At 43.1% G+C, this 22,517-nt stretch overlaps 1 protein-coding gene across 2 annotated transcripts in view; it reads left to right on the top strand.

Moving 5' to 3' along the window:
• The window catches only part of IBTK (inhibitor of Bruton tyrosine kinase), a 138,504-nt gene that overhangs the window by 98,839 nt on the left and 17,148 nt on the right, over positions 1–22,517 (top strand). For both annotated transcript variants that reach the window (XM_068281539.1, XM_068281538.1), the window contains one exon: positions 9,554–9,703. In XM_068281539.1, the coding sequence (XP_068137640.1) occupies positions 9,554–9,703 (150 nt within the window). The remainder of the gene's footprint in view (positions 1–9,553; positions 9,704–22,517) is intronic.

Below are 22,517 nucleotides of genomic sequence, written 5' to 3'. Positions count from 1 at the left end.
CCTCTAGGTCTCTCTCTTGCCTCCATTGGGTCTGCGCCCACTCTGTTTCTCTCTGTGCCCCCTCTGTGTCTCTCTTTGTGCCCCCTCTGTGTCTCCTGTGTCTCTCTCTGTCCCTCTCTGTCCCCACGCTGTCTATCTCTGTGCCTCCTCTGTCACCCAAGTTGCATCAGTTCTGGACATAGCTTCAAGCACGAGTCCAGCAATGCCCGTCTATCCACTTTGCCTCCTGCAGGCTCTATTGCACGGCATACGTCCTGTATATCATGTGACATACAGGAACCCAAAGTTTTGCCAAGCACAAGAGGCGGCAGAGGGCGATAGAGGATGGAAGGTATGTACAACGCTGCGGGCACTGGGACTTTGGGAAAGTTTGAAGGCGCTTCTTCAAACTTCCTCATGTGGAAATGACGTGATCGTGATATTCGCCGCTTTCACGATTCTGAAATTGTGATCTTGGTGATCGCGATTTCGATTTAAATTCGATTTATCTTTCAGGCCTACTACTTCTCCTGAGTACGGCAATACCACATGTGGGGCACTTTTTTGCAGCCTAACTGCGCTAAGGGGCCCAAAGTCCAATGAGCACCTTTAGGCTTAACAGGGGTGCTTACTATTTAGCACCCCCCCCCCCAAAATGCCATGACATTACACACACCCCACAAATGACTCCATTTTGTAAAGTAGACACTTCAAGGTATTCAGAGAGGGGCATGGTGAGTCCGTGGCAGATTTCATTTTTTTTTTTTGTCACAAGTTAGCAGAAATGGAAACTTTTTTTTTTTTTTTTTGTCTCAAAATGTCATTTTCCGCTAACTTGTGACAGAAAATAAAATCTTTTATGAACTCACCATGCCTCTCAGTAAATACTTTGGGATGTCTTCTTTCCAAAATGGGGTCATTTGGGGGGTATTTATACTATCCTGGAATTTTAGCACCTCATGAAACATGACAGGTGGTCAGAAAAGTCTGAGATGCTTAAAAATGGGAAAATTCACTTTTTGCACCATAGTTTGTAAACGCTATAACTTTTACCCAAACCAATAAATATACACTGAATGTTGTTTTTTTTATCAAAGACATGTAGCACAATAAATTTGGACAAAAATGTATACAGAAATTTTACTTTATTTGACAAATTTTATCACAAAGTTAAAAAAATCATTTTTTTGACAAAATTCATGTCTGTTTTTGATGAATATAATAAAAACTAAAATCGCAACAGCAATCAAATAGCACCAAAGGAAGGCTGTATTAGTGACCAGAAAAGGAGGGAAAATTCATTTAGATAGTAGGTTGTATAACCGAGCAATAAACCGTTAAATCTGCAGTGGTCTGAATGGAAAAAAAGGCTCTGGTCCTTAAGGGGTAGAAAGACTGTGGTCCTCAAGTGGTTAAATAGCCAATACGTTTCTCTTTCACACAGATGTTTAAAACGTTTGTTTTGCAACTGTATCTTTTTGTTATACTGTATTGTTTCACATATTTTAAAGCAAAACACTTGAATAAGCTCTATTTTCCACTTTGTGAGCTAGTATGATTCACTGCATTACTTACAGTAAAGAGGGACAAGTTATTAAATAATTTTACAGCTTCTATTCTCCTCACACCCCAGCTTCCAGTCAGGGTGTTAATGAAATAAAAGATAGCACTTAATCCTCTTACATGCAACTTGTTTCAGCTTTACTAACGATTATTCAAACTAGTCATTATCCTTGCCATTATGAAGACAACATCTTACATTTTCAGAATATAAATTACTATTTATGCAGCACAGTGCATTTCAGTCATCCTTACCTGTCTTCAAATGATTCCCTTCAGCGAGACAGGTTCAGCTAAGGCAGAGGCAGTGCGCATACTAGATACAGAAGGCCTCATTTAAGGCTCCTAACTTCACCAAATGGCTGCACATTACCAGCATATTTAAAGTTTCACTTTAATGACCCAACCCTAATGAAACTGGCAGTTCAGGTGCTGTGAAATTGGGTATTGTGTATCCACTAACAGTGTCCTCCCCAGAATTTTTTTCCAGCCGGGTGGCATGCAGGTCCGGCACAACTCTGCCTACAGCATAGGAGGAGGATGAAAAGGTGAGCCGATAACAACCGGGTGGTCACCAAAATTAGCCAGGTGGAGCACCCGGCTAAAAAAGCCTGGGGAGAACACTGACTAAATTTGTTAATTCGCATAACAATTCATGTTCACTTTCATCAAAAAATACTCGATTATAAATGGTAATTGGTATTAGAACTGCATGCTAATAAACAATGCTACCGTTATGAGAACCCACCAAATATAGTTCTAAAGGCATACAGTTTATGGACAGCAGAGCTTTTATGACAGGTGGACGTTACTCTAAAGTTAATGTTCAGGTACGCATTTATGTACATTTCATGGAACATTTTTCTAAAGTTCTAATTCAGGCTTGTGTGGTTTTTTGTTGTTGTTGTTTTTTTTTTTTTGGGGGGGGGGGGAGGGGTTATGCATGTTTTGTGAAATCTATCATAATTTCCAAATCCACAAAGCTGTGTGCATTGCATATAAACCATTTTTGCAGTGTTAGGTTTTTTTGTTTTTTTTTTTTACTAATGCCCTGTTTCAATGTCACATGCTGCTCGGTTAGCGTGAACAGCAATCTGTGGGCCTTCCAAACTCTACCCCCTATCCCATCATTGCCCACATGAGCTAGTCAGGGAGTAGTTGGAAATGAGCACCAGCTAGTTTCATGATCTGGCAGCTCGCCCCCCCCCCCCTTCCTTTCTATGCTGCTGCAGGATTAGCTCTTTGTGACCCATAATACATCTCTGCAAAGTCTTGTGATTATTTACAGTCTAGTTCCCTTTTGTACTGTGGGTAAGAGAGCAGAGAGCATTTACTTTACCTACACCCACCCCAGTTTCATTAAAAATAAAAAAGTTAAACCGGCAGTAAGAAATGATTTCTTATTGCAGACGATTGCAAGTCGTGAAAGATAAATATTTATTTTGTTAAGGTACTGTAAAAGATGTGGGATTTATTATACAGTAAGGAGGTAGAAACTGCTGAACTATAAATGCAGTGTTGCCACATTGAGTTCATCCCTCAGCAGTGGGAGAAGGTGGACTGAATCGGTTCATCAACTTTATGATAGGGAAGGAACTCCCACTCTGCTGACAATATGGAGTTACTGGAAGCAGCCTGCTAAGTACTTTCAACATGTTTATTACAAAAAGTACAGGCATGCACCGTGAAAAACAATGTGGTTTGCAATTTAATGTAAATTCATCATATGCATTTAGGACAGGATTAACTAGGGCTTTAAATTATGCATAAAAACATTTTGTAGAAAATGTTGCAGTTTATTATGCAATTTGCATAATATAAAAGGAAAACCACTGTTGCACTAGTTTGTTTATCCCAAGCAATCTTCTACTGCATGCTCACGCCCATCCTCACAGTGTAAAGTCATGCTTCTTAATAACAGGAAGGCATGGATTTACCTGACAAAGCAGACTAGCTTCCCCTTGCAACTATTCCACCCAACTATCGTCCAAACTTGGTCTGTTGGACGATAGTTGGGCGTATGTACGCATGGCAAACGACTAGACAAGCAACTGATAACAGGTGGTTTGCCTGATCCAACAAGCTGCTCAACTGGCATGACTGTTGGGCTGATATCGTATAGTTGGCCTAGTGTGTATAAGTCGTTTGAATGGCTTGTACTTGTTTTAAATGCAGCCATATCACCATCATTCCGCTTGCGTGTGCCATATGTAAATTGTTAGTTTAATTGGTTTAGCCGTGTGGAAAGACATGTCGTATCAATGGGATGTTGTGCAGTTGTTCATGTCTGGTTGTTCGTGCGTTTTGATGGACGTGTGTATGAGCCCTAATACCTGTGGTTGTAATTACAAATAGATGGATTGTTACAGCCAGCTGGGAAGACTTAGAGTGTTTGTTAAAGTAAACCAGAGCTGAGTAAAATGCAAAAATCCATACTTACCCGGTGCTTCCTCCAGCCCCATAAACACTTGCGAATCCTTCGCCATCCTCCCACGATCTGCTGATCAGCCCCCGGTAATCCTGCTCAGCTGCGTCAGTCTGGGTCTTCTGCGTATGAGCACACCTCCTGCACATGCACAGGAGACCCAGACTGGACCTGACTGAACCAGTTACCAGGGCTGATCGCGGCTGAATGGCAGATCGCGGGAGGACAGCGAGGGACTCACACGTGCTTATGGGGCTAGAGAAAGCACCAGGTAAGTATGGATTTTTGCATTTTACTCGGCTCTAGTACACTTTATACCCTGATGATGAACAGGCAACTGTAGTTCTTTGAGAAAGATGAGTTGGTGCAGCAGCTAGTTTGTGATTGTTTGTTTTTTTTCCTTACTGAACTTTTTTTTTTTTGCATAAATTAACATAATGTTCCTTTAAAGGAAAGTAAAATTGTGCTAAAACAAGGATATTACTATATTTCTTAAAGCTACCTGTGAGGTTTGCTGCAGCCTCTTTTGCATACTTACCACAGGAGAGAAAAGCCTGTGGATTCTTAACTACCTAACGACCGCCTAACGCCCATGGGCGTGATCAAGGCGGCAGCCCCAGGACTGCCTAACGCTAATTGGCGTCAAGTCCTGGGGTGGGGATTTACAGGAGATCACGCATCTCAGCATGAATGACGGAGCGCCACTCCACCATCAGCCTCCCAGCGGCGATCGCTGCTAGGAGACTGTTAGACGGCTAAACCGTCTAACTTAGTACAGCGCTGTGATCTAAGGCAGCGCTGTACTAGGGACAGCCGTGTGACACGGCTGTCCCCTCTGTAGTCCAGGGAGTGATCGGCTGTCATAGGCTGCAGCTGATTGGCTGGCTGGGGGAAGGAGGGAGGAAAAAATTAAAAACAAAAAATAGTAAATTTAATTTTTTAAAAAATACATAGAAATATTTATGAAAAAAAAAAACATTGGGGGAGCGATCAGACCCCACCCACAGAGAGCTCTGTTGGTAGAGAGAAAAAGGGGGGGGGGATCACTTGTGTGCTGAGTTGTGCAGCCCTGCAGCAAGGCCTTAAAGCTGCAGTGGCCATTTTTGTGAAAAATGGCCTGGTCTTTAGGGGGGTAAAACCTGTGGTCCTGAAGTGGTTAAAGTACAACTGTAGAGAGTTATATGGACGCTGCCATATTTATTTCCTTTTAAGCAATACCAGTTGCCTGGCAGCCCTACTGGTCTATTTGGCTGCAGTAGTGTCTCAATCACACCAGCATGCAGATTATCGTTTCAGATCTGACCATGTCAGAAATACCTGATCTTCTGGTATTTCATGCTTGTTCAGCGTCTGTGGCTAAAAGTATTAGAGGCAGAGGTTCAGCAGGACAGCCAGGCAACTGATTTTGCTTAAAGATAAATCCATATGACAGAGTCTATATACCTTTCGCTACAGTTGTCCTATAAGAGGTTTCCCCTGTCCTCCTTAGCCAGGCCAATCCAGCAATGAGATGGTGTACTTCTGAGAGAAACTGATGGTGAGCTTAGTATGTAATATTCACTTGCAGGTACATCATGTGTTTATTTTCAATAATTGTACTTGCCTCAGGTTCCCTTTAATATAGGAATGTATATTTAAATGATCATTTGGTGTGTACTGCTTCTTCCTTACACACATTGCCATTACTAGTCTGCATTTTGTAGGTGGTTTAACCACTTGCCGACCGCACACTCATACCGCGCGTCGGCAAAGTGGCAGCTGCAGGACCAGCTGCAGGCTGATTAATCAGGAAGCAGCCGCTCGCGCGAGCGGCTGCTTCCTGTCAATTCACGGCGGGGGGCTCCGTGAATAGCCTGCGGGCCGCCGATGGCGGCTCGCAGGCTAAATGTAAACACAAGCGGAAATAATCCGCTTTGTTTACATTGTACGGCGCTGCTGCGCAGCAGCGCCGTAAGGCAGATCGGCGATCCCCGGCCAATCAGCGGCCGGGGATCGCCGCCATGTGACAGGGGACGTCCTGTGCAGCCCGGAACACCAGGGTGGCCAGGTAGGAGAGGGAGGGGGGGATTTCGTTGCGGAGGGGGGCTTTGAGGTGCCCCCCCCCCCCCCCCCGCAACACCGGCAGGCAGGAGCGATCAGACCCCCCCAGCACATCATCCCCATAGTGGGGGAAAAAGGGGGGCGATCTGATCGCTCTGGATGCACCCTGATCTGTGCTGGGGGCTGTAGAGCCCACCCAGCACAGATCACAAATAACAGCGCTGGTCCTTAAGGGGGGGTAAAGGGTGGGTCCTCAAGTGGTTAAGATATGTATAGATCTGTGGTAAAAAAAAATCTTGTATAGTCAGATTATGCTTTGCACATCTTACTACAGTGGTCAGCGAACCAGGATTAGGTTGCACAGTGAGGATTTTTGTTAAACAGACAGCATCAGTTTGAATTTCCAAACTTTCTAAGGAGTGTTAACATTACGTTCAGTTACTTTTTGTTTAATATAATTAGAATATTTAAGTAACGTTTGCACAACTTGCTGAATATTGAGTCAAGGTAACAACTACAGCTTACTTACAGGGAACAGGACAAAACGTTCAGCCCAGTGTTTAGTTTTCCAGTACAGATGCGTCAGCGGTAACAAAAGCAACTGAATAAAGAAAAAGTAATTGCATTTGGCAGTTATTTTAAATGTGTTTATCTTCTACTGATCTTATCATTTAGGTTGCAGTTTTTAGAATGATAGTATTTATCTTCTATCATAGACTGATTTAATTGTAGCGGAAGTCTTGAGACCTAAACAGCGGAATAGATAAAATAATGTTTGCTGAGCAGCAATGTTAAAACATTTCAAGAAGACACACTTATTTTTGGGAGAGTCCTTTATAGCAAATGTTCCTTACTAAACAAGAATCCCTGTAGACCTGCTGATGTCCTGGCCTGCCTGTGGTCGTTTTTGCTAGAGTTTGCTTTAAACCATTTTCTACATGAACTACAAAAGGGGGCTATAGCCAGGAAAAGCGGTATCAATTTCCAGATATAAAAGTCTTATTATGACAAATTACATCAGAATAATAGATGCGGTACGTAAAATCCGTCAAAATCATCTAAAAAGCAGATCTCTGTCACATGGGTCAAAAAAACTCCATCAATCATAAAGGAACATGTGCAGAGCATTACAATGTACAGTGGAACCTTGGTTTGCGAGCATAATTCATTCCAGATACATGCTTGTAATCCAAAGCACTGTAATATCAAAGCGAATTTCCCCATAAGAATTCATGGAAACCCAGTTGATTCATTCCATAATCCAAAAACAGTTATAGTAAAATAGTATAAAATGAAAATGTAAACAAGACTTTCACTATAACTAACATAATCATTGCCATTTGTTGGCGCGCCCCAACCATTTTTGTGCGTGTGGCTTTAACAAAGAACTTATCCAGCGACAGTTACTTTGGAGGATTTCATAGAAATGTGACTTTACACAGTCTCTACTCTCCTGCAGCGCCAAAGGTAGAAGAACTATTGGCTCAGTTTTGATTTTGTGACACTTTTTTTTTTTTTTTTTTTTTTGCTTGTATATCAAAACGTTATTTATATATCAAATCATAACTTCACAAAAATGTAGGCTTTTATTGCACAGCGATGCCCAGAGATGAGATAATTGCTGTATTTTTTACTTTCCCGGGGCTTTCTCCAGCCCCATAAGCATGGATGTGTCCCTCGCCGTCGTCCTCAGTGCCGCCGTTCAGCCACAGTCAACTCCCGGTAAGCGGCTCAGTCGGACTCAGTCTGACTGAGTGATATCAGCCGAGGTCTTCACATGCGCAGAAGGTCGGTCGCTGATATCACTGAGCCACTTACCGGGGACGATTGCGGCTGAACGACGGCGCTGAGGAGAACGGCGAGGGACACATCCAAGCTTATGGGGCTGGAGGAAGCCCTGGGTAAGTAAAAATACAGCAATATATTGCATCTCTGGGTCTCTTTAAACCAAGTTATCCTGAGTCAAAGGTTTTACTGTACTGCTGTCATAGGAAATGCAGATGTCCTAATAAAAACTACAATTAACAACAATTTGTGGTAAGACATAGTGCCAACCCGAATAAAGTAAAAAGCTTAGTACATGCAAATGGTAGCATTATTATTATTATTTAGTATTTATATAGCGCCGACATATTACGCAGCGCTGTACAGTGTGTATATATATATATATTTATTTTGTCACTAACTGTCCCTCAAAGGAGCTCACAATCTAATCCCTACCATTGTCATATGTCTATATTATGTAGTGTAAGTACTGTAGTCTAGGGCCAATTTAGGGGGAGCCAATTAACTTATCCGAATGTTTTTGGAATGTGGGAGGAAACCGGAGTGCCCGGAGGAAACCCACGCAGACACAGGGAGAACATACAAACTCTTTGCAGATAGTGCCTTGGCTGGGATTCGAACCAGGGACCCAGCGCTGCAAGGCGAGAGAGCTAACCACTACACCACCGTGCTGCCCAATATAAACTAATATATTATTGCTGATGAAATAATACCAACTTCATAGGTAAAACAGTAGAACATTATACCCTCTTTCCCCAAAATTTAGACATCTCCCAAAAGTAAGGCCTAGCAGGAATTTTGAGCATGCTTAAAATATAAGCCCTAGCCCGAAAGTGAGCCCTAGCAGCAGTAATAGGAAATAGAATGGTAACTTGTGTTATTACTGGAGTCCATGGCTTCGCGGGCAGGACCATGGCTCAGTCATTGGGACAATCCCTGCACTCGCAGCTGCGCAACGAGTAGTCCCCATAGTCTGAAGCTCAGGAAGGAAGAGGCTGTAGGGGGACCTATGAGGACATGGAGGACAGCGAGGCATGGAGCTGGGGGTAAAAGGAGAATGCAGAGGGTCACCGGGAGGATATGGGGACAGTGGAGGAGAGGGGATAGAGGAGTAGAGGAGGGCATGGGGACATAGAGGGACACCAGGAGGATACTAAAGGTACTAGGAGGACACGGGCACACAAGAGGTGGATCCAGCAGAGGAAGAGGCAGCACAGTGGGGAAGGCAGGAGGACACACAGCATGTGTGTTCATAGAAATATAAGACATCCCCTGAAAATAAGCCCTAGCACATCTTTTGATGCAAAAATTAATATAAGACACTGTCTTATTTTCGGTAAAAACACTGTAGGTGTGGGCTCCTTATATAAAGTGAATAGGAATAAGAGAAGGATAAATATCTGTCCTGTCCATGTTTTCTGGGACGGTGCAAATCATAGATGCTGGATTGTACAGAAATACAAATTACAGGAGATTGACCAATAATATATAGTGTTCATCTCACCTTCAGAAATAGTGACACTGAATCAGATAAACAGTACCTTTATTATGGTTCTGCGGGTACAGGCAGTGGTATGCAGCGGAGATGGGAGCTTCCTTCTCTAGTGCCAGTCTTTCTTCTATATCCGTAAGCTAAATACGTGCACTAAGGGAGCACAGAAATAGAAATTTAACAAACTTTATTGCCAAAAGATACAAGGATCTGCCTGTAAGACATTGCATGTCAATGCAACTACTGTAAGTGTATGATATGATATTTTACAGGGCCTCCTCCGTGCCTTCTACAACTGAACAGAAATCTTTCCGTGCCCTCCTCCTTGAAGAACAGAAATCTGTCATCTGTCTGAATTCACCTGTTGATACTGGCAAAAAATCTATCCAAATAGAAGAAACAGACGCTCGCAGATTGGCAAGGTGAGGAATAGGCTGTGTTTTAGTCATTACGTAATAAATTATCTTGGTTTTGTGGTACTTGAGGGAAAAATCTGCCCCTGTCAAAAGCTCTACTAAACCTAAAATTGAGCAAGGCAAAATTAGGAAAGAAGCATGCTGGTTAGTGTAAGTTATAAATATTACTTTTGGAGCTGAACTTTCCAATTGAAAGACACTTTGTGTAGCTGTTCACCCCTGCATGCAAACTTATAACTTGTCTGCCTGCTATTTTCTGTTGACTGAGATGAGTTATTGCAAATTGTTCACAGCTACTTCCTGTGAGTTACGAATGCAGGCATACGTAAATTTACTGAGCAGGTTGAAGGGAACCGCCAGATGTGTTCAGTGGAACCAAGCGTGGCTCATACTTTTAAACATCCAATGCTACTTAGGCAGTCGCGGCAGTACATTATTTCAGTCCCTCACCTTAGTAAATCTCTTTCTTTGCATCACATTTATATTTATATTGCACTGTCATGGGCTGATAATTCTCACAGTTGTTGCAAGAAGTTTTGGAAGACAGTTAAAGCGGACCTAAACCCAGGACTTCCTCTCTGCTCTAAAAGATAAGCAACAACAGAACATCCTTTACAGAAAATCATTTTTTTTTGTTACTGCTCCTCAGAACTCCTCAGAGATGGTGCAGAATTCTTACTTGCCTGGTTTGCTGGATGCACATACATGGTTAACCCCCATGTTTACATATACACTCTCTGAAAGGCAACACTACTGCACAGATCAGACAGAGGTGTCAGCTCAAATTACAGTGATTTATTACATCCAGATAAGGGAGCATTAGACAGCCTGTTATCTCTAAATGCAAACGGTTAGTTTTTTGTGTTTCCTTCTCTCCTATGCCTAAATTTAGGTCCTCTTTAATATGCTCCTACCTGGCTGATCACATGACAGAAAAGCTGCCACTCCCATTAACCTATTCCTTGGCACAAAAATGATCGGATCAGATCTAACGTCACTGCAACTCTATAGGCGAAAATAGGGGCTTATTACTTATTTTAAGGCCATACTGCTTTCTATATGAAAGTTAGGTATGACATACCTGGCACAATAATCTAGAGTTTTTCTTAAAATCTCTGACATGCATCTTGTTTGGAAAAATCTCTTAAGTACCGTACAAGCACTCAAGTACTCAATCCCTTAGGTGACAGTGCAGTGCTGATGATGTATAGATGCTTCACTAGCCTCCAGGCTTGCAACGCATGTGATGCTATGGAGGGGGAGAACGAGCGGCAGAGCAATGGTTGAGGGTCGGGGATTGCATGCCAGATCTTTAGCATATGTTGGCTGCCCGCTGTACACCCGCTGGATTCTTTCAAGATTCTTGGCCAAGGTGGTCTTTATCATCCACCGCAACCGAGTTCAAACCAGCATTTGAATGTAGCTTTAATTTTAGATGTAAAAAAATGTCTGTGAATGAACAAAAAAGTTTGTAGATGCAACTTTACTATTCGGCCACCAGATGTCTTTGCGCATTACTCCTTATTCCGTACCTATATTACGCTAAATAGGAAGCAAGGCACGCATGGCTTCTGCCAGATGTAAACAAATGATCGCGGCATCGCTTTGATACCTGCGACTATTAATACGGAGACAGAGATGAATGAATGGGAGCTGTGTTCCCATTCATTCATCTCCTGGCTAATAATCGGCGGTGGTAGCGAGCGCGAGGGGGAAGGGGGGCAAGCGGGAGTGCACGGCTGCATGGGACATAGTATCTACATCCCTTCAAGGAGATATGGGATTTTGCAGGGATGTGGTTATTCGTCCCGGGGGAGGGGGAGTGGTTAATAGGTCCGCTTTTAAATCCAACTACGGTTACAGATCTATGTATACTTCTGATAACTTACATTTAGAATTTTAGTCATATGACTTAAAGTGTACCTGAGAACAAAGAAGGCAAAAGTTTTATACATACCTGGGGCTTTCTCCAGCTCCCCTCCAGGCATATCGCTCCCTCACAGCTGCCCAGAGCCTCCTGGCCAGTCGGCGCAGTGAGCAGAACGCTCCTGGCGACGGGAGAGGCCGTCAGTGGCCGGGCTGTGCATGCGCAGTACACCCGACCGGCCGAGAAGAACGGGGCTGCTACAAGAGGATCCAGGAGGCTTTGGGCTGCTGCGAGGGAGCAATCTGTGTGGAGGGGGCTGGAGGAAGCCCCAGGTATGTATAACACTTTTGCCTTCTTTTGTCTCAGGAACCACTTGTACATGGTTGGCAGCGTTGTGCTATAAAGCAGTGTTCCCCAACCCTGTCCTCAAGGCCCACCAACACTGCATGTTTTGTAGAAATCCACAGAGGTAGGTAATCAGCTCTGCTGAGACACTAATTACCTCACCTGTGAGTGTTTGTGGTTTTCCACAAAACATGTACTGTTGGTGGGCCTTGAGGACAGGGTTGGGGAACTCTGCTAAAGGACCATGCCACATGAGTGAATAGGTTGCTAGCAGCTTGTTGCTGATCATAGTTGCCATTGTTGACAACCCCAGTAGTGTCTGCATATTTCTGTGTTGTTGTTTTTACATACTGCGCACATGAATGAATTTTTCTGTATAGTAAACCTTGAGTTGACCTTTGGCAAAATTATAGCCCCTTCCCTTAAACTGACACCACACCCTTAAGTTCAGAGGTAGCAGAAATGTTAAAATACTTTACTGTGCTACAGAAAATGCTGGTTACGTAAGCAAAGGACAACCGCCAGCAAGTTCTCCCTGCTGAAGGGCAAATTCAGAGGTCAGCCTCACAATTTTCTCTTAAAATAGTTTTTCTTAGACCTTTTAGCTATGCTTATAAGGGTGGAATTCGGCTTTTGCCTGGAAGACAAACCATTGCTATAGGAGCACGGAACAATATTTTTGCAGCACAAGTATTTCAGATCTTCCGTTACGCATTTGATTTTAAGTTTATGTAGAAGGATGTTTTTGTGTTGTAGGTTCACTCGCATAGAGAAAGTATCTAGGGAAAAATGTGTAATTTTTTGGTTTAACTTTGCATATAAGGCCCAGTTATGACCAGCAGTAATGATCATTTGATCAATCTTTCCTTGTATAAACATACTGCTTGGCGATTCGCTTCACTCTTCAGAGAGCAGCACTCTTCTGCCCTCTGGAGAGTGGAGGAGGGAGGACATGCAGAGTGAGCTGTGATCGGGAATAATTGTAGCAACCAGCCATGATTTTCCTACAAGTCTGCAGCTCTCAGGCGACTCCTGTATACACTTTGCACAGGTTACATAAGCGATTACAAATGATCACCAGGTGATTAAAATTGTGTGTACAAGTACTAAGATGAGATGGCGATATCTGTTATTAAGTGGTATGCGCCATTGTAAAGTCGATTATTTAAGTGCTACTGAAAAATGTTAGTGTACGGTAGCAAAATTCACATTAACCACATGAACTGACCACATGAACTGCCTCTGAAGACCTGCACATATACTTGTTTTTAGTCATATATTTGTCTTTTGCTCATTCGTATTCAGTGTTCAGCATTCTTTCAAATTGTTGAAAAGCAACCAGAAATAAAAATAGAATCAGAAGAAAAAATAAATTCTTCCAAGTCTACAACAAAAACAACCAGAAATACCTTTGCTTTATTGAGACTTTCCTGTTCTTGTACTTTATGAATAAATGTCATTAAAGTCTTGTGGGCTTCTTAATACTATCCCTGCAGCAATACTGGAAATTGTGATGAAGGGTTGCATTTTGTGCGGTTATTTATATGTGACAAAGTAATGAAAAATTATAGGCTTTCATTATGTGGCTTTGTATACCTGGCAGCTTGTTCTAAACCAGTTATGCGATGGGGTGGCTGTGTTAGTACATCACTTTGAGGTAGTGATTATTTATTGTATTACATTCTTTTTTTTCTTCTTCTTGGGGTGGGGGACAGGATTGTAGAGCCTAGAAATTGTATAGGAAAAAGGGAGAGGTGTGAGGAGATTTTGGAAGGTGGGGGTGTGTCCTTGGGTTAGAGCTGTGCGTGTACCTCTTTCTGTGATACTTTGAGTAAAGCCATTTTTGCTTTGACTGTCATGTGAGGGATATGCGGCCATATGCTTAAAGGGAACCTAAACTGAGAAGGATGTGGATTTTTCCTTTTAAAATAATACCAGTTGCCTGACTCTCCTGCTTATCCTGTGTCTCTAATATTTTTAGCCACAGCCCTTGAACAAGCATGCAGATCAGGTGCTCTGACTGAAGTCAGACTGGATTAGCTGCATGCTTGTTTCAGGTCTGTGATTCAACCACTACTGCAGTGAAAGATATCAGCAGGACTGCCAGGCAACTGGTTTGGTTTAAAAGGAAACATCCATATCCCTCTCAGTTTAGGTTCCCTTTAACAAGAGTGTGCACCATTTGCTGCAGTAGTAAAATGTGAGTGCCAGTAGAGGTTATACTCATGACTTCAGTCCAAAAGTTTTATTGGTTTTTGCGGTTATCAGTTTTGGGAGAGTGGGAAGAGTGTCTTCTTGTCTCTTTAGATGCTTTAAGGGGGAAAGGGGGGTGCCGACCTTTGTTTGGGAAAGACACAGTGGCCATCATTGGTTCAGGGTGAGGGATAAACAAGGATGTCTTTTTATTCCATTAACGCTGTCTAATTGCTGGGATTGTTGGTTTTAGAAATGTAAAGGGTAAAATATAAAATGGCAGCGGGCAGCGTTCTTTTATGCATATAGCAGCGACATATGCTGAAATGTGCTGTGCAATTCTTTAGCACGTGGCATAAGGCATTGAATTATTAAAGCACTAACTTTGGCTCAGATTTTATCAGTGTATTTTATCAGTCTTCATTTTATATTATTCATTTTCAAGGTGCTCCTTTTTTTGATTTATAAATCCTAAACTCAGGCTGAACAGATGCATTTTTTTTCCTTAGTAAGCTTCCTCACTATTTTCTCCCCTCCTAGAATAACGCCCCATTATATCATGAGGACCACAGTGATGCATACTTTGATGGGTCAGCATCACGTTTTCTGGCATTTAGAAATGGGCAGATACCACTTGCATGTTCTGTAACCCACTTTTTTATTGCATAGCTCCTACTTTAAAAACGTAGAGACCCCGAGGTGGGTTTTACAAATCCTATTAGCACACAGAGGCTGGTTCTGCATATAATGCCCAGCCTCTTTTTCTATATTAGCTCCCTCCAGGCCTCCGCTGTGCTGTGCCCCACAAAGTAAACCGCCGTGCTAGCAATACGCAGCATGTCGCCAGCAGGCTGTTTACATGTACACTGTCACTCTCGCCGCTCCCCCGCCTCCTTTATGTCGCCGCTCCTCGCCTGGAGGTAAGGGAAGCAGGCAGAAGCAGCGACATAAAGGAGATGGGGGAGCGGTGAGAGTGACCGTGTACGTGTAAACAGCCTGCTGGTGACACGCTGCGTGTCTTTAGCACGCGGTTTAATTTGTGGGACACAGCAGAGCGCAGGGGAGGCCTGAGGGGAGATAATATCGCAACAGAGGCTGGGCATTCTATGCAGAACCAGCCTCTGTGTGCTAATACAATTTGTAAAATCCACCTCGGGTTCTCTTTAAAGCAAACATTAACAAACTGTAAAAAAAAGTTTCACTTACCTGACGCTTTTGCCAGCCCCCTGCAGCTGGCCTGTGCCTTTGCTGTCTAGGAACGAATCTCCACCACAGCTCAGTTTCGATTATGCCAAGTTGCAAGTCGATGTCCACTTCTCTGCCCTGGCCACGACCATCATCGTTCGTGCTCCAGTCGCCGGGAGCGTCCTGTGCAGGCGCAGTACGAGGGCCAGGGCCCAGCAGGCGCAATGGACATCAACTTGCAAGTCAGCAAAATCAAAACTGAGCCGCGGCAGGGGACCATAGGTTTGTTCCTGGACGGCGCAGGCATAGGGCGACTGCAGGGGACTGGCAGAAGCCCCAGGTAAGTGAAACTTTTTTTTTTTCAGTTTGTTCAGGTTTCCATTATTGTAGATGATGTCCAAGCCCAGATTTGTATCTAGGACCTTAGTACTATAAGCTATTCACTACACCACTGTGCCACCCATATGATCCAAGACAAAATAGGCGATATTGGCAGTATACAGATAGTTCTCACACAGTACAATACAGTTACCAGGCATGTGTCCCCCCTATTAACAATTATGTGGCATGTACCCTGCAATACCATTGGTATGCAGTGTACTAGGTAGCCATATGTGTAGGGCCCCATAAAAGTATTAGGTAGTTATGTATATAGCCCCAGATTGTAGTATTAGTCATGTGAGAGCCCCCTAGAAGTATTAGCTAGCCTTGTGATGTCCCTGAGATAGTAGTAGTGGTAGCCATGTAAAGGCCCTCAGATAATTGTATCCCACCAGTTTTGAATCTTTCTCTTTAGTCCATGGCCTCAGGTACTAGTTCGATTGATGGACAACTCGTGGGTCCACCACTGACTCAAATACAAATTAGCAATAAAAATAAAGAAGTTAGCGTTACTAGAAATTGATTAGACACTTAATGCAAACTGGACGTATATACACGTCCAGTGTAGTTGTGGAGAGTGCACCACCAGTTTGTTACTAAATGAGGCACATGTGGTATAATTTTAATCATGATGAGTTGTAGAATACATTTTGGTGTTTTAAAGCTTGGATCCACGTCACATAAAAAATGGGCAGGGACAAACTCGAGCCAAATAAAAAGTAATTTTCAAAATTATGATCAAACTTGGGAAAGTTTTAGCAAAACTACAAGAGACCTATGTGGTAACATTTTAACCTTGATAAATAGTAAAATAGAGTTGAGTGTTTTAGGGTTGATGCCCATGTCTTGTGTATTCTTTTTTTAGTCACAAACAGAATCAAAAGCAATTCAATTTTTGTGTGTTCTGTACTAAAATAAAAGACTTGTAAAATGAAAACTAAGTGACAGAATATTAAATAAAATACATTTGTTACCTTAGAAACTCTGCTTTTTAAATACATATGCCATGAGGGTATATTACTATTTTATTTTTTAAATAAAGTCTAGTAATCAATAGTTTACAGTGAGAAAGCCTAAAACACAAAACAGAAGAAACACTGCTTTGTTTCCAAATACATTATTGTCACCATACATTGTACTAGGAATATAAGCTAAATGGTGTAATAACCAAGGTGGATCAACAAATCAAATTTGTGGGTTTAACTTCTAAAATCCCCTTCTGCAGAAAAGTGCAGACAAACTATTTCACCACGGTGCAGAATTGAAATAAATAGTAGAATGGTGGAAAACCACCCATGATGATCGGGAACGAGCCACCCCTCATACATATTCATGTACTATATAACAAGAAGTATGTACAGTCAGTGCTTCTGCATCTGATGTGGCGTGCAATCCTGGAGCACTGAGGGTGCTCTGTAACGGCCATGGCCGGTTTGGCACAATTCTAATGCCCTATGGATTTGAATCGCACCCATGGCTCCTCCCACGCCCTCCTGAGTGATGGATGCGTGGACAGGTGAGCAGGCAATGTTTGACACTGTAAAGGTGGCCACACGCCCTACAATTTTTTAAAATATCTGTTCAATTCAAGAATTGCAGTGAATTTTATTGACTATAACATTTCAAAAACTGACCAATGTACCACACACATATATGTTAAATTTTTCCTACAATTCTGATCAAAATGATTGGAAACTCTGAGAAAATTGCTTGGGTGTGTATAGTAATAAATTGACAATCTACCACACACACCATTCAATTATCATAAAAATTGATCTGAGAAATCCACCATTCAACTTTTGTCGAATAAAAACCGGAAATCTGATCATTTTATTGTATCGTGTGTGGCCACCTTAACCTCCTTAGCGGTAACCCTGAGCCGAGCTCGGGGTAAGTCGCCGCGGAGGATTTCTCAGGCCCTGCTGGGCCGATTTGCATATTTTTTTTTTCAAACACGCAGCTAGCACTTTGCTATCTGCGCGTTTGGTCCAATCGCCGCCGCTACCCGCCACGATACATGCATCACCCCAGCCCCCCCCCCCCGCATACCCCTTGCGCAGCCTGGCCAATCGCCGCCAGGCTGCACTATGGGGTGGTTCGGGACTCCCTGTGACGTCACTCCGTTCGTCGCCATGGCGACGGGGGAAGCCCTCAAGGAAATCCCGTTCAGAACGGGGATTTCCGGATGGGCATACACGCCGGCGGCGATCGGATTGTACGAGGGACGCCGCAGGGAGGGGGGGAAGCATGTAGCTAGCGCTCGGCTAGCTACATGCTTAAAAAAAAGAAAAAAAACCCACGGAATCATACCACCACGGAGGTTAAGTAGCAATGTGAGTGACCTGAGAGCAGGCACTGGTTATGGGTAGAACAGACTGTTCAGATGCTCAGGACTGACTATGTACTTGTTGTTATATTGCACATGAATATGTATGAGGGGTGGCTCCTCCCTGATTATCATGGGTTCTATACCATTATGCTATTTATTTCAATTCTTCATCATGGTGCATTTGTCTGAACTTTTCTGAAGAATGGGACCCTCCACGGCCCAGAAACAGTTATCAAAACTTGTGTTGACGAACAAATTAAATAGACATTGCATTTAAACCAGGTATGCTAACTAATTTTGGACTTTTTCTCCTGTGATGTGTAAATCAGGGAAAGGGTGAAGAAAAATTTTACAATGGGCAAACACTGACTTATTATAAAATTATAAAAAGTACCATATTTTTCAGACTATAAGACGCACCTAGGTTTAGAGGGCAAAAAATCAGGAAAAAAATACTACATTTGGTTTGTTCATAGTCCAGCAAGCGTCTTGTGAACCTATACCCCCCCCCCCCCCCCCCCCAAAGCTGTCGCTCTCTTATGTACACTGGAGCTTATTTACTATCTCTGTTTCCTGGCACTATTTAGCATAAGCATCAGTATGCTGTTTACATTGGACTTCAGCTCATACACACACAGTTGTTTTCGTCAATGGTAAATGCAATCAAATTAGTGATGATGAAGTGACAAACAAATGCAAACACATGCTCATCGATAAAATAGAGAAGGGAAATTTAAGGTTGTCACATCTGTAAATGTAACCTGTGACAATACAGAATACAGATAAGAGAGCAAATCAAATGCATGTCAGTGTTACAACCTCCCTTTACCCTTCATTCAGAAGCTCTCTCCCGTAGCTCTCATCTTTACCCGGATTCTTTAGATCTTAACCAGCCTCCCCTGCTCATATTAGACAGGACAGTGTGTTGTCTAAATAAATTGCAGCACTCAAAAGCGCAAGCAGTGCCCCTGACTGGCCATGCCGTCCTACAAAACCTCTGCCGGCAACAGCTTCCACAAATCGCACAGCTAGCACACATGGATGCAACAGGAAGTCTGATGGAATGCTCAGAGCTCAAGCTTTAGGGTGATCTCACCTTTCGTCCTAGAGAATCTTCAATACTGGCAGTCTTCTTCCCTGATTGATCAACACAGTTTGAGCAGATCGGGGCTGGAGTGCTCCACAGCCACACTACTTTCTCTGCCTCTCTTGCAGTTTGAGAGAGCAACCATCTGATCAACCTGGGCAGAGTTATAGCAAACTGAGGGCTGGAGCGATCCACAGCCACGCTACTTTCTCTGCCTCTCTTGCAGCCCGATTGAGCATCCAGCTGATCAACTCTGACAGAGTTCAAGCAAACAGGGGCTGGAGCGCTCTACAGCCACGCTACTCTGCCTCGCAGCCATGGGGATGTGCGTGGTTGAGCATGCCATGCATGGAGTCCCGGGATCAATGCTCGCATCTGCCTCACTCACTGCCACGCCATGTGCACATGTGCTGCTAGGTCGCATGAGAGGGACAGAAGACAGCACACTGATGCAATGTGACTGTGGCAGGAGACAGGGACTCGGACACATGCAGGATAGGTAAGCTGTGTCTCTGCTTTCTCTGCACTCTGGAGGCACATTCGGACTATAAGATACACTGACTTTTCCCCCCACTTTTGGGGAAGAAAAAGTGCATCTTATAGTCTGAAAAATACAGTAATATTGTAAAAAAGATTAAGAAATTGTATTAATTACGTAATTTTCAGTACAGTTACTCTTTAAGTGCTGAAACAAGAATTTTAGGCTACAATATAACAAATGCATTTGTGTCAGGTGTACTCTAAAATAACAGTGTTGTGTTCATTATGGTCTACTACTTCTAATAAAAAAAATTGTTATCACCAGGGGGTGCCATTGTATCAGCATAAATCACTGCAGTTGTTGTCTTTTATACTGTCTGGGGTTGCTTGTGATATTATGCACATACAAGCAATTCTAGTAACTAAAATTACAATGCTTGAAAAATGTAATCTCATTACTGTCATCTACTCCACAGGCTCTCACCCGGTAGCTTGTGTACCCCAGGATGTGGGTACATCTAATAGGCTCAGGGAGCACTTGGACTTGTCAAAATCAATTCATCACAGCAGTCTATTATTCAAACAAATGCTAAATCTTGCATAAAACAGAGTGGAGTAAATAATTTTAGATAAATAAAACTGTACAGTAGTGTGAGATTAATATTTATAGACAGTATGAAGTTCAGCTATCACATATAAAAGCCAAAAAATACTTTGTGTGTCCCATAGCCGAGTTGTGTGGTAAAAAAATACAAAGAAAAAAAAGTTTTATAGGGCTACATAACCCTGTGAGTTTGAGAAACACTGTTGGTTATGTCCTTTTTACCCTGGAGGAACCCTGCAAATAACTTTTGGATCTCAAGGAAAACCTGCAAGCAATTTTTTGATCTTGATGTACCACTGCATTTATTTTGCAGGAGGCATGGTCTTTAAAAGTTGATGAGGCTGTTTATTTGAGTACGAGAGGAATTGGCGCGGGAGACTTGGGCGCAGGATGCAGCCGGTATATGGCTGATCCTGCTGCTGCACAAGTTTCCGGCAACGTTAAATACTATTCCCACTCCAGGCCCCCATGGGGAATGAAATAATTTGGCTTCCAGCAATTGCTGGAGGCCGAATTATAGTGTTTTAAAGGTAACTTCAGCTCCGTCTTCTGATGGCGCCGAAGTTGCTCCCTGTGCGCCGCTATAGCCATAATTCCTATTACGACCTATGGTGGCGCTGGCTGCGCCCAAGTCTCCTGCACTGGAATTGCAGTGTTCGGTTTATTTCACTACCCCCTATTGCACTGCCACTTATTATAGTGTCTCCTGATCCTAGTGCTTTTTATTAATGTGCTCATGCTTATTCTGACCCCCTATTTAGTGCTTCTTTTTACAGTGCCCCATTGTAGTGGCTGGATAGTGTACTGGTTAAGGGCACCTGACATGGGAGGCCAGGGTTCGAATACTGGCTAAGGTCAATACCTTCGCAGCTTAGGCGGAACTAGTCGGACGGCGTTGGTAGCGCCCCTGCAGCCAGCCCTGAGACCCTTCTATCCATCATACTCGGTGAGCCCTGCGCTGATGCTCTCTTTCTTGCTGCCATTGATTTTCACCTCATTATTCACTGTGTGCACCTTATGGAAATATTCCCTCCTATATACTCAGCTGCTAACTTTTCCACTTGTCTACCTCATCCTCTTACCACTTCTTCCCTTATTTCACCCTATATGTTTTTTTGATTATTTATTACCTCAGTATATATGAAATACTCATGTTTGTATGTATTGTATCGCACATGCACTTTATTATTATTTTTATTAGTGGCAACTATTAATTGAGAATATATTTACATATATTTGTATGTGATCCTTTAGGGATAACTCTCTGCGATACGGTGCCTTTTTCATTACACAATTTGATTATATATATTTTTGAATATATTTCTTTTTTGCGGCACTGTTTCATATCTCTATATATTCTTGCTGCAGAGATCCCTAGGTGAGTCGCATACAGGAATATTACTATTATTTGATACGCAGGGTTTGCATTCAATATTGTTATATTAGGGGCCTAAGGCCCAGGTATGGCTGCCTTGTTCTTAATTGTTTTTAAACTATGGTTGGCTTATAAATAAAGACTTTTTGTACTTTCCTTACATCTTGTATATATTTTTTTCTCATTGTTTAGTTTTAATTATTACAATAAGGGGGATTTCTAGTCTCTTTTTTTATTTGCTATAACTCATTCGTTTAGGTCGGTGACCTAATTCCCCCTAGCTTATTATGGCAACTTTAGTAACATTAGTTACTTAGTGATGCTTGCTCGCTTGTTTTGGTGTGATAAGGTCAATACCTATTCAGTAAGAAGTCCTTGGACAAGACTTCCTAACACTGCAGGGTGGGGCCTTATTGGCTGCAGCTCTTGAGCACTTTGAGTCCGACAGGAGAAAAGCGCTATACAAATGTTAGGGGGATTATTATTATCATAATCTGCTCTGTTATACTCCCCCTGCTATTAGCCCCTGCTGGTCCACTGCCTCTAATACTTACACCTATACAGGGCCGGCTTTTGACCTGAGTGACCGGAGCGATTGCTCAGGGCGCCGGCTTCCAGGGGGCGCTCCTGCCACCTGACTGCATGTGGCTGCTGCGGGCCCGGACTGGGTCCGTCTCGCTCCGCCCCCTGGTGCCGCTGCTGGGGGTGATGGGAGGCAAACATGCGGCCGCCGTGATGGAGGGGGGAGCCGCGGGGAGGGCAGCCCGACCTCTCCCTCCCTTCCTCTCCGTGCTCCCCCCTCCGATGCAGACTCGGCAATGCAGAGAGAACAACTCACCTCCCTGGTTCCGTTCGCCGGCGCCTCTCACTTTTCGCTGTTCGCCTCTTCTACATTAGTTACTGATACACACTAAACTTCCTATTAAGCAGGAAGTTTAGTGTGTATCAGCGGCTATGTAGAAGAGGCGAACAGC

This window comes from Hyperolius riggenbachi, chromosome 4 (genome assembly GCF_040937935.1).
Source record: "Hyperolius riggenbachi isolate aHypRig1 chromosome 4, aHypRig1.pri, whole genome shotgun sequence".
In the NCBI taxonomy this organism is placed as follows: domain Eukaryota; kingdom Metazoa; phylum Chordata; class Amphibia; order Anura; family Hyperoliidae; genus Hyperolius; species Hyperolius riggenbachi.
The sequence above is the reverse complement of the archived record's forward strand: the minus strand, read 5'-3'. Positions and strand labels throughout refer to the sequence as shown.